This window comes from Globicephala melas, unplaced genomic scaffold (genome assembly GCF_963455315.2).
Source record: "Globicephala melas unplaced genomic scaffold, mGloMel1.2 SCAFFOLD_84, whole genome shotgun sequence".
Taxonomy (NCBI): Eukaryota; Metazoa; Chordata; class Mammalia; order Artiodactyla; family Delphinidae; genus Globicephala; species Globicephala melas.
In genome coordinates, this window is record NW_027207259.1 from 34,736 (window position 1) to 50,210 (window position 15,475).

General features: G+C 50.6%; 1 protein-coding gene across 1 annotated transcript; it reads left to right on the top strand.

Moving 5' to 3' along the window:
- The first annotated feature begins 210 nt into the window (after positions 1–210).
- LOC115849432 (butyrophilin subfamily 3 member A2-like) lies at positions 211–15,177 on the top strand. The gene is made up of 10 exons (XM_060293179.1): positions 211–346; positions 3,621–3,752; positions 5,347–5,378; positions 6,306–6,663; positions 8,990–9,271; positions 9,387–9,587; positions 9,856–9,876; positions 9,970–9,996; positions 11,035–11,061; positions 15,143–15,177. Exons 1-10 carry the CDS (start codon positions 211–213, stop codon positions 15,175–15,177), a joined length of 1,251 nt encoding a protein of 416 aa, XP_060149162.1.
- The last annotated feature ends 298 nt before the right edge of the window (positions 15,178–15,475 follow it).

The following is a 15,475-nucleotide window of genomic DNA, read 5'->3' on the forward strand; positions in this document are numbered from 1 at the left end:
TAGGTATTCAGTCAAATTTAGTTTTCATAAAATTCCTCTAATGTTTCTCAGGCCTTGAAAAATCTCCTTGTGGGGAAAGCATTGGTGGAGGTAGTGGGGGCTGAAGTTTAGGCAGACCCGGAGGCTAATATTTGTTCTCATCTAATTAGGTACTTTTGTGTTAATGTGGATTTTCCAAATACTCCCGAGTCTAAGTAGATATTAGCAAACATGGGATTTTGTGGGATGCCAAAGGGGGCTGTGTTCGGGTATATCCAGAAGTTCTGGGTAACAGCTCATGCCAGACTTCGGGCAGAAACCAAGCATCCCAGGCATCAGCGGGTCGGTCAGTCCTTGTTCCATGAAGGTAAGTATAACAGGCCGTTCAGAACAACCCAGAGTGAACGCAGGTTGAGAGATTTGCTGGGTGTGTGGTTGTCAGTCTGAGATTTGATTTCCTCGACTGTAGAATGAGGATAATAATGACAACCGCCAGGCAGAAGTGAGGTGTGAGAGACACTAGGAAAGTCACTTTACTGTGAACCCCCCACGCTGGGCAGGCTTGAGGAAGCATCAGAAGTGGTTGAAGCTGATGGTTCTGGCCAGGGCTGTACTCAGTGATGCGTTTATTTCTGGGCTAGATAAGAAAAAAGAGGGGCAGATGGTGTGGCTCTTGCATCTGTCCAGGGGCTGACTTTCAGGGTTAACGGTCTTTGTGTTTCTGTGGACTAAAATGTTTTCTGAAAATGGGCGAGGCTGAGTAGCCCATGTGCTGCTGAAGAGACTCCTGAAAATGAGCTCAAGAATGTTTATTGAGTGTTTACTACGTGCTGGACAGCTGAACAGGACACACAGTGGCTCCTCTCCTGGATTCCCCAGACATTCCTCACCTGAGCACAGGTCAGGGCTGTGGAGGAGACAGGGTGCAACCAAAACCCCAGAAGCATGTGTGTGGGGCCCACAATGGGGATCGGGAAGTCAGCAAAGGGTCCCCCGAGCAAGGTCATTTTAGGTGAGAGCTGGACGTGAGGAGGTTGGGGGAGGAGGGGGCGGGCAGGAGCATCCAGTGGCTGGTGAGGAGGTCCTCGGCTGGGAAGGCTCGGGGAACTGGAGGATCTCACCTGAGGCCAGTAAGGGAGCACCTGGGAGAACCAGGGGATGAGGTCAGAGAGGACGTTGGAGGCCTGGGAGCCACAGAGGAGAGGTTAAGCGGGGAGGTCCCTTGAGGGGTGAGCCAGAGAGTTGACAAGAGACGATGTGAGAGGATCATGACCTCGGAAGGCAAATGAACTGGAGGAGGCGAGGCTGGAGGTGGGGTGGGGGTGGGGAGACCCACGAGGAGACCACTGCTTGAGGCAGCTGAGAAATGAGGGTGGCTTGGAAGTCGCTGCTGGCCGTCGACGTGAATTTGTGAAAAATCTTGAACTTTTTGGAAGTAGACTGCGTGGGAGAGTGGGGTATGAAGAATGCCTCTCAAGTTTCTGGCAGAGAAAACTGGGGGAACACAGGTGCCCTTTACTCAGTAAGCAAACTGCAGGTGAGGGAGGGGCAGGAGAGGAACTGCCAGTCTCCCTGGTTTTTCTTTGGAGACCAGCCTTTCCTGGTGTTCACTGCAGCCTGTCAGGGAGGGGTCTGAATGGCTGTACCCAGGCCATGGGTGATATAAAGCCTTAACAAGCCTTAGGGCACTGTCCATTCAGCATGGGCAGGGCCAGGGTCCTGGAGCTGGTTGTGGAAGCTCCTGAGGCTGCCAGGTTGTGGGGAGCTCCTGGGTCATCTGTTGGGGAAGAAGAGAAAACAGCCACACTGGGGGCTGTGTTCCGGTGCAGTTTACCGGCTGACATTGATCATCTCAGCAGTGAGCCCCTGGGGCACACAGACCAGGCAGGGGGCCAGCTAGTACTCTTGGCTGTGCCACACACATAGTCCCCACTGCCGAGGTTAGGAGCCAACCCGGAGTGCAGCACTTGTCCAAATTACGGTTACCGAGTCTGTGAGTCTATCTGTCCCGCTCAGGGTGGTTTCAGCTTACTTGTATCTACTCTCTTTTGCTGCTCTGATCATGCTGTTTCCTTTGTGATCGCTGGGTGACTGTCCAGAGGACAGGGCAGAGTCTGCTGGGATTGCTTTTTCCAAGTTTCACTTTCAAATAGTGGAAGGAACCAGAGAAAGGTGGACTCAGCTGTCCGGGATCGTTTCAGCGGGGTCCCCATGGTCCCCGTTTCAGCGGGGACACCCCTGTGCCAGGCTCTGCTGCTTCTCCACTCTGCTGGGAGCCGCCTGCCCCTCAGACGTGAGGAACTCAGGTTTCGATCTGGAATTAGGGTTTGGGGCTCAGAGTGACTAACTTCAGGTGCAAATTTTGAGGGCAGATTTGGGGTCTGCTGGGGTCCCTGAACCTTCTCACGCTGCTGAGTTGAGAGACGCTTCAGAAGCCCCAGCCTTTCCAAGCAGGTAGGTTGGTTTCGAAGACACCTGTGGGCCAAGAAGAGAAAGCAGGGAGCAGCTGGCTGTGAGGAAGAGGATGAGAAGGAGGTGGGGCTGGGGGCAGGGGTGGGTGGCGCTGGATGACGGTGTGGTTCTAGGAAGACCCAGGACAACTGCGGTGAGGGGTGTACCTTCCTTCCTTCATTTTAATGTCGTATCTCTGGCACTTAGTAGTAATAGGCCCCGTTCTAATTACATGTAGTGACTCTAGATATATAAATTCCTGGGATTCTCATGAAAACTTTGGGCTCTAGATGCTGTTAACATGCACATTTTGTAGCTGAGGAAACAGGCAGAGAAGGTTGAGAAACTTGGTTAAGGTCGTCACACAGACAGTGCCCCAGCTTTCGGGGACTCAGCAGTCGGCCCTAAGAATCTGTCCTTCCCAGGACCCGAGGCTGCCTCGTCCCCCACCCTGAACACTAAGTCATTTCTCGGACCAGGACTCATTTATCTCCTCGGCTGCTCTGTTTCCACTGGGATCTTCTACCCCAATGCAGAAATCTTCTTCAGAGGCAGTGAGGGTGAGGATTAACCTGTCAGTGGGGATTGGCTGGGCACCGGGGTGCAGGGCCATGTCCTTGGTCCCTCTCAGGAAAGGGCTGGGTGGGATTGAAGTTCAGGTCAACTAAACAAGCAACAGAGGCAGCACAGGGTACCTGTGACGGACCCACAGTCTCCTTGAGGAGGACGTAGTGTGTCTCTGGGGCTTCTCAGTGATTCCTGGTCACTCTGGGGGGCCACAGAAGGACACCAAGTGAGAACTGGCCTGTCCTTCGTGGTGAGGGGCCTGAGTCTGGGTCTCTGTCCTGGGGCATCACCGGTGGTTGTGAATAATGGGGAGATGGAGGACGTTTCCACCACAGGGCCCCTGGTGCTGAGAAAGGAAGCACCTGGTTTTCTGGGCAGAGTGGGTTGTGCTGCAGGTGCCATTGGGGTGGGAAGGGAAGGACTGTGTTTTTCCCAAGCAAAGCTAGTGGTTGTCTAGCCCCACAGAGGCTTGCTACAGGGGTGGGAAGCTCCAGACCCAGGGCTTTCTTGGTGTCAGGGTTGTGGGAGGCCACCACCTCACCAGCATAGTGATCAAGCAGGGGGCTCTGCTCCTGGGGGGACTGTTGCTGGCCCTGAGCCCTGTCTCCCCTCTGGGGCCCCAGAGCTCCGGGCCGGCCCTGCCTCCTGCCCTGTGTCCCCAGCTGACGCCATGGGAGATCTCTCCAGCTGCTGTGCGCTCTGCCCCCTCACCTCCCTGCTCCTTCTCATCCAGCTGCCCACTGGGGGGTCCGCAGGTGAGTGTGCCCCACCCCTCGTCCTGTGTCCTCGTGGGTGAGTGGATCCCCGGGAGCTGGGCTGGTTCAACTCCACCAACCGTCAGGAGTGGGTTGCTATTTGAGGAGTCCCTTCTCTAGAAAAATCACGATGCTTCCCCAACCAGTAATTGTTATTAAATATTTAACAAGAGTCTCTAAACCATAAAATAAGGATAAAGGACCTCGACATTTGTTCAGTTATGAACTTATGATGTTTTAAAACATCAACTGTCAAAAATATGACCATACTTTTCCAGTTAACTTTTTTTTTGGGGGTGGGGCACACCAGCCCCTCACTGTTGTGGCCTCCCCCATTGCGGGGCACAGGCTCCGGACGCGCAGGCTCAGTGGCCATGGCTCACAGGCCCAGCCGCTCCGCCGCACGTGGGATCCTCCCGGACCGGGGCACGAACTCCCGTCCCCTGCATCGGCAGGCGGACTCTCAACCACTGCGCCACCAGGGAAGCCCTCCACTTAACTTTTGTTTCCCAGCTTTATTGGTATTGAAGTTCTTATTCATCCATTACTTCACTTCATTCTATATATATTTATAAGGTGTCGACTACGTGTTAGGTACTGTACTTGAATAAAATAGAGAATCCCTGTCTTTTTAGAGCTTACACTCTAGCAGGAGGCCATGAATAATAAATGCAAGAAACAGCTATATTAGACAGCTTGTTAAAAGAGATGAGAAGAGGATTTCCCTGGTGGCGCAGTGGTTAAGAACCCGCCTGCCAATGCAGGGGACACGGGTTTAATCCCTGGTCCGGGAAGATCCCACATGCCGCGGAGCAACTCGGCCTGTGCACCACAAATACTGAGCCTGCGCTCTGGAGCCCGCGAGTCATAACTACTGAAGCCCCTGCGCCTAGAGCCCGTGCTCCGCAGCAAGAGAAGCCACCACAATGAGAAGCCCCTGCACATCAATGAAGAGTAGCCCCCGCTCGCCGCAACTAGAGAAAGCCTGTGCTCAGCAACAAAGACCCAACGCAGCCAAAAATAAACCAAAAAAAAAAAAAAAAAGAGAGAGATGAGAAGAGGGGGGCAGTGAAGCCGTGTGCTGGGGTGGGGGGGAGTCAGGGGTGTGGAGGTGGGAAGCGGGCAGCAGCGTGTTCAGTGAGGTGGTCAGTGAAGACAAGGAGATGAGAGCAAAGACCTGGAGGAGGGTGTGAGCCTGTGAGGGGTCCCTTGGAAGGATGGTTTCTGCAGGAAAGAACAGCCCGTGAAAATCTGCCCGTGTGCCTGGGATGTTCAAGGGACTGTGGAGGAAGTGTTGGCTGGAACAGTGTGAGCGAGAGGGAGAGATGCAGGAGTTGGGGTCAGAGAGGCCCTGGGGGTCATCTCCACCAGGCCTGTGGTCCACAGGCGCGGGGGGGGGGTGGTGACGAGAAGCCATGGCAAGGCTTTGAGCAGAGTAAGGACATGGTTTCCAGGTTGAAGAGTCGCAGACACAGGACCGGGGAGGGGAAGACACAGGGAGGGAGTCTACTGTCATCCTCCAGGTGAGGGACAAGGGTGACTCAGACCAAGTCTGAGCAGCTCAGGAGTGAGAAGTGGTTCTTTGGAGATCCAGCAGAGCTGTGCTGCAGAAGGGTCATGTCGTGGCCCATCCACAACGCCTCAGAAGGCCAATGGCTCTGAGAAGATATCGGTGGGGTGAATATGGGTTCCTGTGGGCGACGAGAGTAAAGGCAGGTTTTTAATGAAAATAGCATTTGCATCTAGTTTTTAGTGCACTTGTAGTTCAGTTGAGGAGAAAGTCATGAGCACAAATAATTAAGTTAGGGGAGGCAGTGGGGATGTTTCTGGGTGTGGCTGAGTGATCAAGGAGTTCTGTCCTAGGCCACAGGTATTCTCTTTCGTCAGGGTTCAGTCCTGCCCAAGAGGGGCCAGGATAGAGCTATCGTTCTCAAAGTAAGGTCCCTGGAACATAAGTTTCAGCATCTCGGGGAATTCTTTTTTTTTTTGCCTCTCCCATTGTGGAGCACAGGCTCCGGACGTGCGGGCTCAGCAGCCATGGCTCACTGGCCCAGCCACTCCGCAGCATGTGGGATCTTCCCGGACTGGGGCACGAACCCGTGTCCCCTGCATCGCCAGGTGGACTCTCAACCACTGCGCCACCAGGGAAGCCCTCGGGGAATTCTTTAGAAATGCAGATCCTTGGGCCCACCCCAGACCTACTGAATCAGAAGCTCAGGGCGGGGGTGAGGGGGCAGCACTGTGTTTTATAAGCCATCTTGCTGATTTTGCTGCATGCTGAAGGTTGCCAACCACTGACTTAGAGTTTTCCATGAAAGAGTGTGAAAACAGCAGTACAGATGGATGAAGGATTCTCTGTGACATCACTTCTGGGTCATAAAATTGTGATCAGAATGTCTTGCGGAGATTCAGAATCATCACAGCTCAATCCCTCAGGTCATGATGGCTCATGTTATCCAACACCTGTCCCCAGCCTGCCCGGGCCTTCCCACCAGACTGTGTGTGTTTCCTGCCCTCACTCTGTGTCTCTCTTCCTTTCTCACTCCTATGTCTGTGTCCACAGTGGGGTTCTTCGTGACTGGCCCCTTGGATCCCATCGTGGCAGTGCTGGGCGGAGACACCGAGCTGCCGTGTCATGTGTTCCCACCCATAAGTGCAGAAGACATGGAGCTGAGGTGGTTCCGCTCCAAGTCTTCAGAAGCCGTGTTCATCTATCAAAACCGAGTCGAGCAGAATGAGGGGCAGATGGCTCGTTACGCAGGGCAGACCTCGCTGGTGAGCGACTTCCTTGCCCAGGGGCAGGCTGCCGTACGCATCCAGAGGGTCCAGGTTTCAGACAATGGGCTGTACACCTGCTTCTTCAGAAAGGGAGGCTTCTACGAAGAGGCGAGTTTGGAGCTGAAGGTGGCAGGTTGGTGACTTGAGTTATGTTTTTGACCTGGAATACTGGAGTTGGGAGGAACTTCAGGGACCATGTAAACCAGCCCCTCATTTTACAGATGAACAGGAGGCTCTTCCACTCATTCCGTTATTCAGTGCAAATATATCGAGAGCCTACTCTGTGCCACATCCTATTTTGGGCACCTGGGATACATCAGTGAACCAAACAATGTTCCCTGCTCTGTGGAGTTTATATTCTAGAGGCAATCCATAAATACTAGATCAATAGGTTTTAGCGCTTTTCTATGTATGGGAAGATGCAAGAACCTGGGTTCATTAAATTTTTTTCCCCTGAGATATCTCTAACTATCTAAGGGGCTTGTTTTTCCAAAGTACAGAGTGCCTTATCCTATTTTTTGGTCCTGAATTCCTTTCGGGGTGTACTGTCAGTGAGTGGCTACAGTGCTAATGACTTGATCCTTGTAGAATTGCGTGGTGGGCAACGTTCTTTGTTTTACATGTGTCATCTGTTGCCATGATAATGCTGTGTAACAAACAGCCACAAAAATCACAGTGGTGTATAACAATGACCATGTATTTAATTCAGGCATGGAGGGAGTACAGCGAATCTGGACTGTATTTGACTAATCTTACCTGGGATTATTTATACATCTTTGGTGGTGTTGGGGAAATACAATTAAAAACAAAATCTCCCAAACCAGAAATTGTCTTCACAAAGTTAGTAGAGAGAGAATACAGTTTTATTACTGAATGGGCATTAAACCAGAGTGTGATACACATCACAGGCAATCTACTAAGAGATCGCAAAGACTGAGAGAAAGCTCCCCCTTTCATAAAGTCAAGCAGATACGACCCATTACATACATGTTTTCAAGGTAAACAGTAACTAATCCTCAGGTCAGAGGACTTGATAGCACCATCTGTCACATAGTTCACCCTCAATTTTCCTGGTAATTGAGGTGACTATGTTAGCTAACTGGCTTTATCCAGAGGAAAAACAAATTCTTATGCCTTTATGACAGAAGGTGGTTTTACAGCTTGGAGTTCAGTGTCCACTGAAGTCTGCCTCCTACCCTTCCACAGGGAAGGCGAAAGTTGGGTGCTGTCTCCCTTAACATTTATATTTCAAAGAGATGGTTCCCAGGTCCTAGAGAAAGGCATTCGTGGTTTCCAAAGCTGGCAAGAGGCCTATCTAGTTTTCAAAAAGGATTTATATACATTTCAAAGTGGAGGGGGTGACTTCCCTGGCGGTCCAGAGGTTAGGACTCCGCCCTTCAAATGGAGGGGCTGCGGGTTCGATCCTGGGTCGGTGAACTAGGATCCCACATGCCATGTGGCGTGTAGCCAAAAAATTAAAAATCGACCAAAAAAAAAAAAGGAAGTGGGGAGAAAATACCTACAATTACAGGTGTTCTAAAGCAAGTGTTCTAAGAAAAAGGATGGGAGGGGAATCTCTTCCTTTATTTTCAATGCAGAGAATGACGCCTCTTAATTTTAATTCTTATCTGTCCTTACAGTCGGCTGAGGAGGCCACCATAAGGACCTTTGCTGGGTTTTTTCAACTGGGTGTTGGTTGATCTAGGAAAGCTTCAGCTGAAAAGGCTGCACCAGACCAAACATGGCCTCCCTGTGGCAGAGGGTAGCCCAATGGCACGAGGATATTAGAACCTCTGCTTGGGTCACATGGCCTAGTCTCTCACTGGCTAGTTGAGTCACCTGACCCGGCCCAGAGGCAGAGTGTGAAGGAATCAGAAAGTGTGTGGCTGAGGGCCAGCTGGATATAAAGAGGGAGTGACGATTTGGGAATCTTTTACAATCAGTGTATCACAGATGGGGCAAAATCACGTACTCAGTTCTGGAATTTTAAGTTTGAAGTGTATGTGAGGAGTCCTGGTGGAAATAACCCATTGGATGTGGATGTATGGAAGGGGAGTTCAGGGGATAGGGTTGTCATCTGATCTAATTTTGGTGGTGATTTTCAAAGAGAGGCAGTGGGTGTGGAAGCCGATGCCCTGGGAGAGTGTGTGAGGTGAGGAGAGTCGAGGATAAGGCTGGGACCTGGGACCACATTCCTCCTGTTTCCACTGGGTGTCAGCCCTTGCACCTGCATGACTGGGGAGAAGAGCCCCAGCGCTCTGAGCCCCCGGAGGTCCCCACACCCCTTCCTTGTGTTCCCCGTGGCAGAGCGGCTGCCTTTCTCCCTGCAGGGAACAGCCTCCCCCAGAGCCCCAGATCGCAAGGTGAAGGGCTCCCACTGGAGTTGTGTGCACGTAGGCACTGCTGGGGTCCCCAGGACCCAGGCGGCCCCCCTGGGCTCTACATCTTGCCTCCCACAGGTGTGGGCTCTGCCCCTCAGGTGCGCATCACAGGGCCTGAGGAGGATGGGGTCCGTGTGGTGTGCACGGCCTCAGGGTGGTTCCCGAAGCCCCAGGTGCAGTGGAGAGACCTCAGCGGAGAGAAGTTCCCGGCGTTCTCCGAGGCCCACAGCCAGGACGCTGAAGGGCTGTTCAGCGTGGAAGTGGCTCTGGTGGTGAGAGACAGCTCTGCAGGGAACGTGACCTGCTCCGTCCTCAACACTGTCCTGGACCAGGAGAAGGCCATGGCCATTTTCATCCCAGGTCAGCGCTGCTCCCTGCATCCCGCGGGGCTGGGGGAGCGGGCCGGGCGTTCTTGAGTGTCCTGGGCTTGGGTGTCTTGGTGGTGGCCCTGACGGGGCCTCTGCCCGGGCCGCAGAGCCCTTCTTTCCCCAGGCCTCTCCCTGGAAGCTGGCTTTCTTAGTGAGCCTGACTGTGCTGATGGCCCTGCTCCTTGGGGCTGGATATTACACCTGGAGAGAACATTTCGGGAAGTTGCTGGTGATGCAAGAAAAGGAGAATCTGCGCCTGGTGAAGGAGCAGGACTGGCGGACGAAGGAGGAGGTGCTGAAGGACACAGGTAAGGCAGGACAGTGGCCAGGGCTGGAGAGCATGGCAGCCGCACTGAGATGGATGACCGACCACAGGGCCTTCCTGAGTGCAGGGCTCCAGGGAAATCCGGGCCCAGGGCAGGTGGCTGGGGAGACCCAGGGTGGATGGCTGGAGCCAGGGAGGCCCCGATGGGTCTGGGGTTAGAACCTCCTCCAGGTTACACACAGAGAGGTGGTATTTTGTGGACGCTTTTTCTTAGGGATGGGAGCTCATGCTTCTTCTGCACTCTCTTTCAGATGAACTCCGGACAGAACTCGGTAAGTTCTGCTTTTCCCCCGAGCTCTCTGCGTCCCCGTCAGAGGAGACATTCTGCTTCTTATTTCACCTGCTTCCTGTGTGTTGCCTTTCAGGCTGGAGGAAATCCGCTTACCTGGCTGGTGAGTGACTCTCCTGATGTCCTTGGGTTTCCTGTGCTCCTGTGACAAGGCATCCCTCTCCTTGCTTCTGTCCAGACACAGCCGTGTGGACCCCCTCCCTGGGGCGGAAGTGGAGGCTGCTGGGAGGCAGAACCCAGCTGCAAGGGCTCTCCCAGATCCGGGCCTCTGATTCCCACCCAGTGCTTGGGAGCCTGGGTGTGACGGTGACCCCAGGGTCCATCATGCACCCTGCGTCTTATTCCAGCCTTGACTGACCCACCATATTGATAGTTTTCTAGCCTTGAATGCCCCTGATTTTCAGACAGTACCTGGAAGCAAAAGTCATGTGCTCTGAGATTGCATCAAAGGAGCTATCCAGATCAGCGAGGTGATTCAGTTTAGGAGTGTGACCTCCTGTCTCCACCCCAAAACAGCATCCAAAGAGGGTCTGTTCCCCCTAGTTTCTTTGGGTGATGATCAAAAAGTTATGGGGGCATAGCTGGGCTGACCATGCGTGGGAATGTGATGGGAAGGGCTGTCAATGCCCCAGAATAGTGATGTTTATCTCTAGAAATATTTCATCTGAGAAACATTAGCCACTTTTACCCCAGAACTCAGCTCACATTCCTGTCCTTAAATAGTTCGCATTTCAAGTTATTTCCCAAATATATCTTTGCCAGAAAAAAACTGAATATGATGATGCTTTCTTACAATTATTGAATAATTTATATTGTTTCCCTAAAATGTTTTCACACATAGTAGGAAACATTTTGATCCTTAGCGGCAAAAGTCAATGTAAGTAGAATAAGAATTTTTGAGGCACAGAACAGCTAAGTGACTTGCCAAACATCACACAGGAGCAGCGGGACAGTGGTGTAAGCCAGCCTGTAATGCAGGGCTCCTGACCTGTGGTCCAGGGAAATTCCCACAACACCTGCTGTCTGCACATAGCAGGGGGTCACCTCCCCTCCAGCCTCTCCACGACCGTAGCGGGCCAGGGGATTCACAGCGAGCAGGCTCGTTCTGGCTGAGGTCTCACCAGGGTGTGTTCCCTTTCAGCCTGGAGGAAGGCCCAGCTGTATGCAGGTAAGTGGCTCTGAGTTCCTGTAGCCCCCCCTCCCCAACCTGGACTCTTCCCTCTTCTCCATCAGGGGACACATGAGGGTGCGGTTGGTGTCCCCGGTCTCCTTGTCACTTCTGTAGCCTCTATCCAGAGACTGCAGGGACTCCGCCTTGGAACACAGATCTGCCTTCATTCCGGCCTGTCCTCTGCTGCAGGGCGCTGTCAGGGTTAGTAACGCCCTCCCCAAACACCTGGCCCAGCTGGAACTGCTCACTGGTGCAGTGACCATGGAGAGGTCAGTTGTGAGGAGGGACAGCAGCAGGGAACGACTGTGTGGATCACGAATCGCTCACCTCTGGAAGATTTCAGAGATCATGCTTGCCTGCTTAGGACTCAGGTCTTCCCAAGGGGGCCCTTGGTTCTTGATCCCTCTTGCTCCAAAATTCCTACCCCTTTTGGCTCTAGTTTTGGTTTTCCCGCTTCTTCCTGGTCCTCTGGGATACTGGTCTCTCTGCTTCCTCTGACTCCCTGTCCAGGCTCAGTTTCTTCCTCCAAGCCTCCTTGGTTGCTGAGGAATGAGTTGCTCTAGAGCAGGTGTTCTGGATCTGGGGTCCAGAACTTCTGGGATGTTGATGGACTCCTGGGGTGAGGGTCTGTGAAAGATCTGAAATTATATGAAAAATCCTGTGTATATGTTTGTGTAATAGGAACAAAAAGGAACAACCATTGTGTCTCCTTTTCGGAGAACTCTGTGTTCACTGATAGGCTCATTCCTGGTTAGGTTTATTCGGGGCAACGTGTGAAGAAACATAGAGGAGTCACGATTCTTTCCCAGAGAATGGGTGTGGAGCAAATCAAGGAAGACTAGACCAGAAGGAGGAAGAGAGGAGGAGATGAGGAGGAAGTAGTGTGTCTGAGATTTGTCTTATAGAGATTGGGGTTGCCTGTAGTGGTGGAAGAGAGACCACAAGGCACAACCATGGTGGTTTGAGTTGGGGAGCACACAGAGGGTGTGCAAGTTATTTGGGTGCACGAAGTGTAATCAACTCCTTGATACCACTTTGAGAAAGTTCAGTCAAGACCATTTATTTTTAAGCCATTTTGAGGTAACCCTCTAGTTGAGTTTGCCTCTGATAATGAGACCATCGCAATCTTCCCGTAGTGGTCAGGGCAGGAGTGTGGTATGGGGCATCCTAGTGCAATGTAAGGTTGTCCCAAGGACCCTTTAGCTTTGGGGTGAGTTAAAGATCTATACCCTCAAAGCCTGTGTAACACGCCCTTTCCCTGCTTGGAATGTTTTTGTTTACAGTCAGGAGTATCGATCATGAGAGACAGAGAGGGGTAAACCAAGGGGTGAAGAAAGCATGAGGACTGAGGATCTCGTCTTAGGGATTCTTACCGATTCTCCCTGGGATTTCTATGTTAAACAGGAGGATCAGATAGTCCTCTTTTACCATCCCCCCTACCTGCTAGATTAAAGAGCATGTGCGCTAATGTGTATCTTGTAAACCCTTCTATTTTGTAAGGACAAATCCCATTACACTAGAGTCAACATTTTCGTATTGACAGGTTCATAGTGTGAGGTGAACAAATGTTTGATCTCTTTTTATTCATAAAACTGGCAAAACAATTTGTAATTTAATGATTTGCTGTGGAAATTAAGTGAAGAATAGCATCACACTCGATACATTGTGGAGTCTCACAATTAAATGCCAACTCTCTTTTCTCCTCCTCCCCCTTCTTCTTGTTAATCTCTATCACTCGTGATACAGAAATTTATAGCTGGGTGTCAACTAGTGTCTTGGTGAAGAACAAGTAAGTTAAAGTTCATTTTTTTTCTCAAAGGGTCACATGGGTCAGGCCAGTTTTTGTGATCTTATTTCCATCAGTCAAATGAACAGAGACGGAAATGCCAATTTCTGCATGAACCTGTATTACGTGGGGATGGTAGTCACAAATTTGCACCCCCAATGTGCACGGAAATGTCATTTACACACTTCTACAAATGTTCTGATCTTGTTCCCGAGTCTTCACCCTGTTGGAGGCAACAGCTCTCCCAGTGCAGACATTTCAGGGTCCCATGACTCATATAGGTTCTGCTTTGGTTGGCGGCGAGCCTCCTTTCTTCTTCCCAAAAGGGAGTATGGAGGTTGGAAGAGATTATGTGGCCTTGGGTCAGTGGAGGAAGGGGTCCCTCTGCTCTCCCTTAGTCATATCAGGCCATCATCCTGGGGGGACTAGCCTGACCTGGTCCTTAAGATTCTTGGTCTGGGGTCAGCTGAGGAGCGGCAGGTCCTGTCTAGCTATTTAGGCACTGTTGTTTCCCGCCTACCCTTGACCCCATCCCAAGGTTCTTAATACATCCATAAAGTTCCCTTTACCACAACATATTTACACATTTTGGGGTTTAGAACATGGACATCTTTGGGGGCCTCTCACTGAGGTTCTCCTGGAAGCTTACAACCTCTCTGGGCAACTAGAGGGGGAAGCAGATGACTAGTTCCAGTATTTTGGGTTCTCCCTCACATATAGGGGTGTTTTTGCTTCACTAACCCTGCGAAAAGGGGGAAGAGAATTCATTAGTGTCTTTCCTCTTACTGAATGTGTGTCTTTCTCACTTTGAACATCTGTCTCCCTTCCTTGAAACCTTTCCGTTGCCTCCTAACTGGGCAAGATTTCTCTGATGCTGTATCCCGAATTCTCTCCACTAATGGTTTATAGTCAACTTTCGAGTTCAGTTAAGCCAAGTTGTATTCTCTCTACTGCTGGCTTAGAGGTAACCTGCACGTTCAGCTCAATTAATTCTTTTTTTTAAAAAATTATGCCATATTTTACTTCATAAAAATAAAATACTTCCCTCATCAAAACACCATAATACAACAACAAAATACAAACAAACAAAAATGGCAAAAAGGAAGAATACTTGCCCTGGATGTGATATACAAAGGCTTAAAATGCTAAATAGAGAAAGACCTAGTGTAAGTCAGTATAAAATTCCCCCCCCCACTGGAACTGGCACAAACATGCAATTCATAAAAGAAGAAATTCCAAATCAATAAACACATGAACAAACATATATCTTCACTACCTATCAAAAGATGGGATGAAAAGGTAGTTTTATAACTGACGAAAGGAAATAATTAAGTACAACATTCTAGAGGGAAACTTGACATTCCATGTTATAAGCTCTGTTTTTTGTTTTTTATTTTTATTGGGGTATAGTTGTTTTACAATGTTGTGTTAGTTTCTACTGTAGCTCAATTAACTCTTTTTTTTTAAAGTAATTAATTTATTTTTGGTTGTGTTGGTTCTTGGTCTCTGTGTGCAGGCTTTAGTTGCAGTGAGCAGGTGCTACTCTTCCTTTTGGTGTGCGGGCTTCTCATTGCGGTGCCTTCTCTTGTTGCGGAGCACAGGCTCTAGGTGCACGGGCTTTGTTAGTTGTGGAACGTGGGCTCAGTAGTTGTGGCTCGCGGGCTCAGTAGTTGTGACTCGCGGGTTTTAGAGCGCAGGCTCAGTAGTTGTGGTGCACAGGCTTAGTTGCTTCGCGGCATGTGGGATCTTCCTGGACCAAGGCTCGAACCTGTGTCCCCTGCATTGGCAGGCGGGTTCTTAACCACTGTGCCACCAGGGAAGCCCCTCGATTAATTCTTTATAATTACATGAAAGCCTTGGAAATTTTGATATCCCCAATTCTTTCTCCAGAAAACCTAGTTTTCAGGATGGATGAGTGGCTAGGGACTTCAGAAAGCTTCATTTTATAGTGAAATCTGGTGAAATATCAATTTATGTTCAAATTGATATCAGGCCTCTCAATCCTTCAGTATTAAGGTCTATGGCTTAGCCTTCAAGGGAGGCTGAAGCATGATGGTTGCGTGTGTGTGTGTGTGTGTGTGTGTGTGTGTGTGAGAGAGAGAGAGAGAGAGAGAGAGGGAGAGAGAGAGAGAGGGAGAGAGGGAGAGAGAAAAGAAATACATGCATCAGTTGAAAGTTTCCAAAACATTTTCCTTGATACCTCTCACATCAGTATGCTTCAGAAGACTAAGCACTGACCCTGATATGTAGTCTCTGCAAACCCCTGATATGAAACGTGTGGTTCTCTTGTAGACTGGCGGAAGGAGAAGTTCCAGGCCTGTGAGTGACTTCGTGTTCTTTCTGGATGTTCCTCCTGCTGCCCCCGTGGCCTCTCCTTCAGTTCTCAGTGGTGATGTGGATCCGGGCACCATCAGTGGTGGGGGGGTGTTGTGGTGCTGATAGTCGCATAGGTGGGGCTGGTGGGTGTGACTGATATTGGATGCTAAATAGATATTTTTCAGTCTTTGAAGTCCAGGCTGGTCCTCAGGGCCCTGTGACATATGTAACTCTGAAATTAGTCTTGTGGATCCTTTTCCTGTTTGGAAGGCTGTGAACTTGAGTCACAAGTTTCTAATCTAGGGGGGC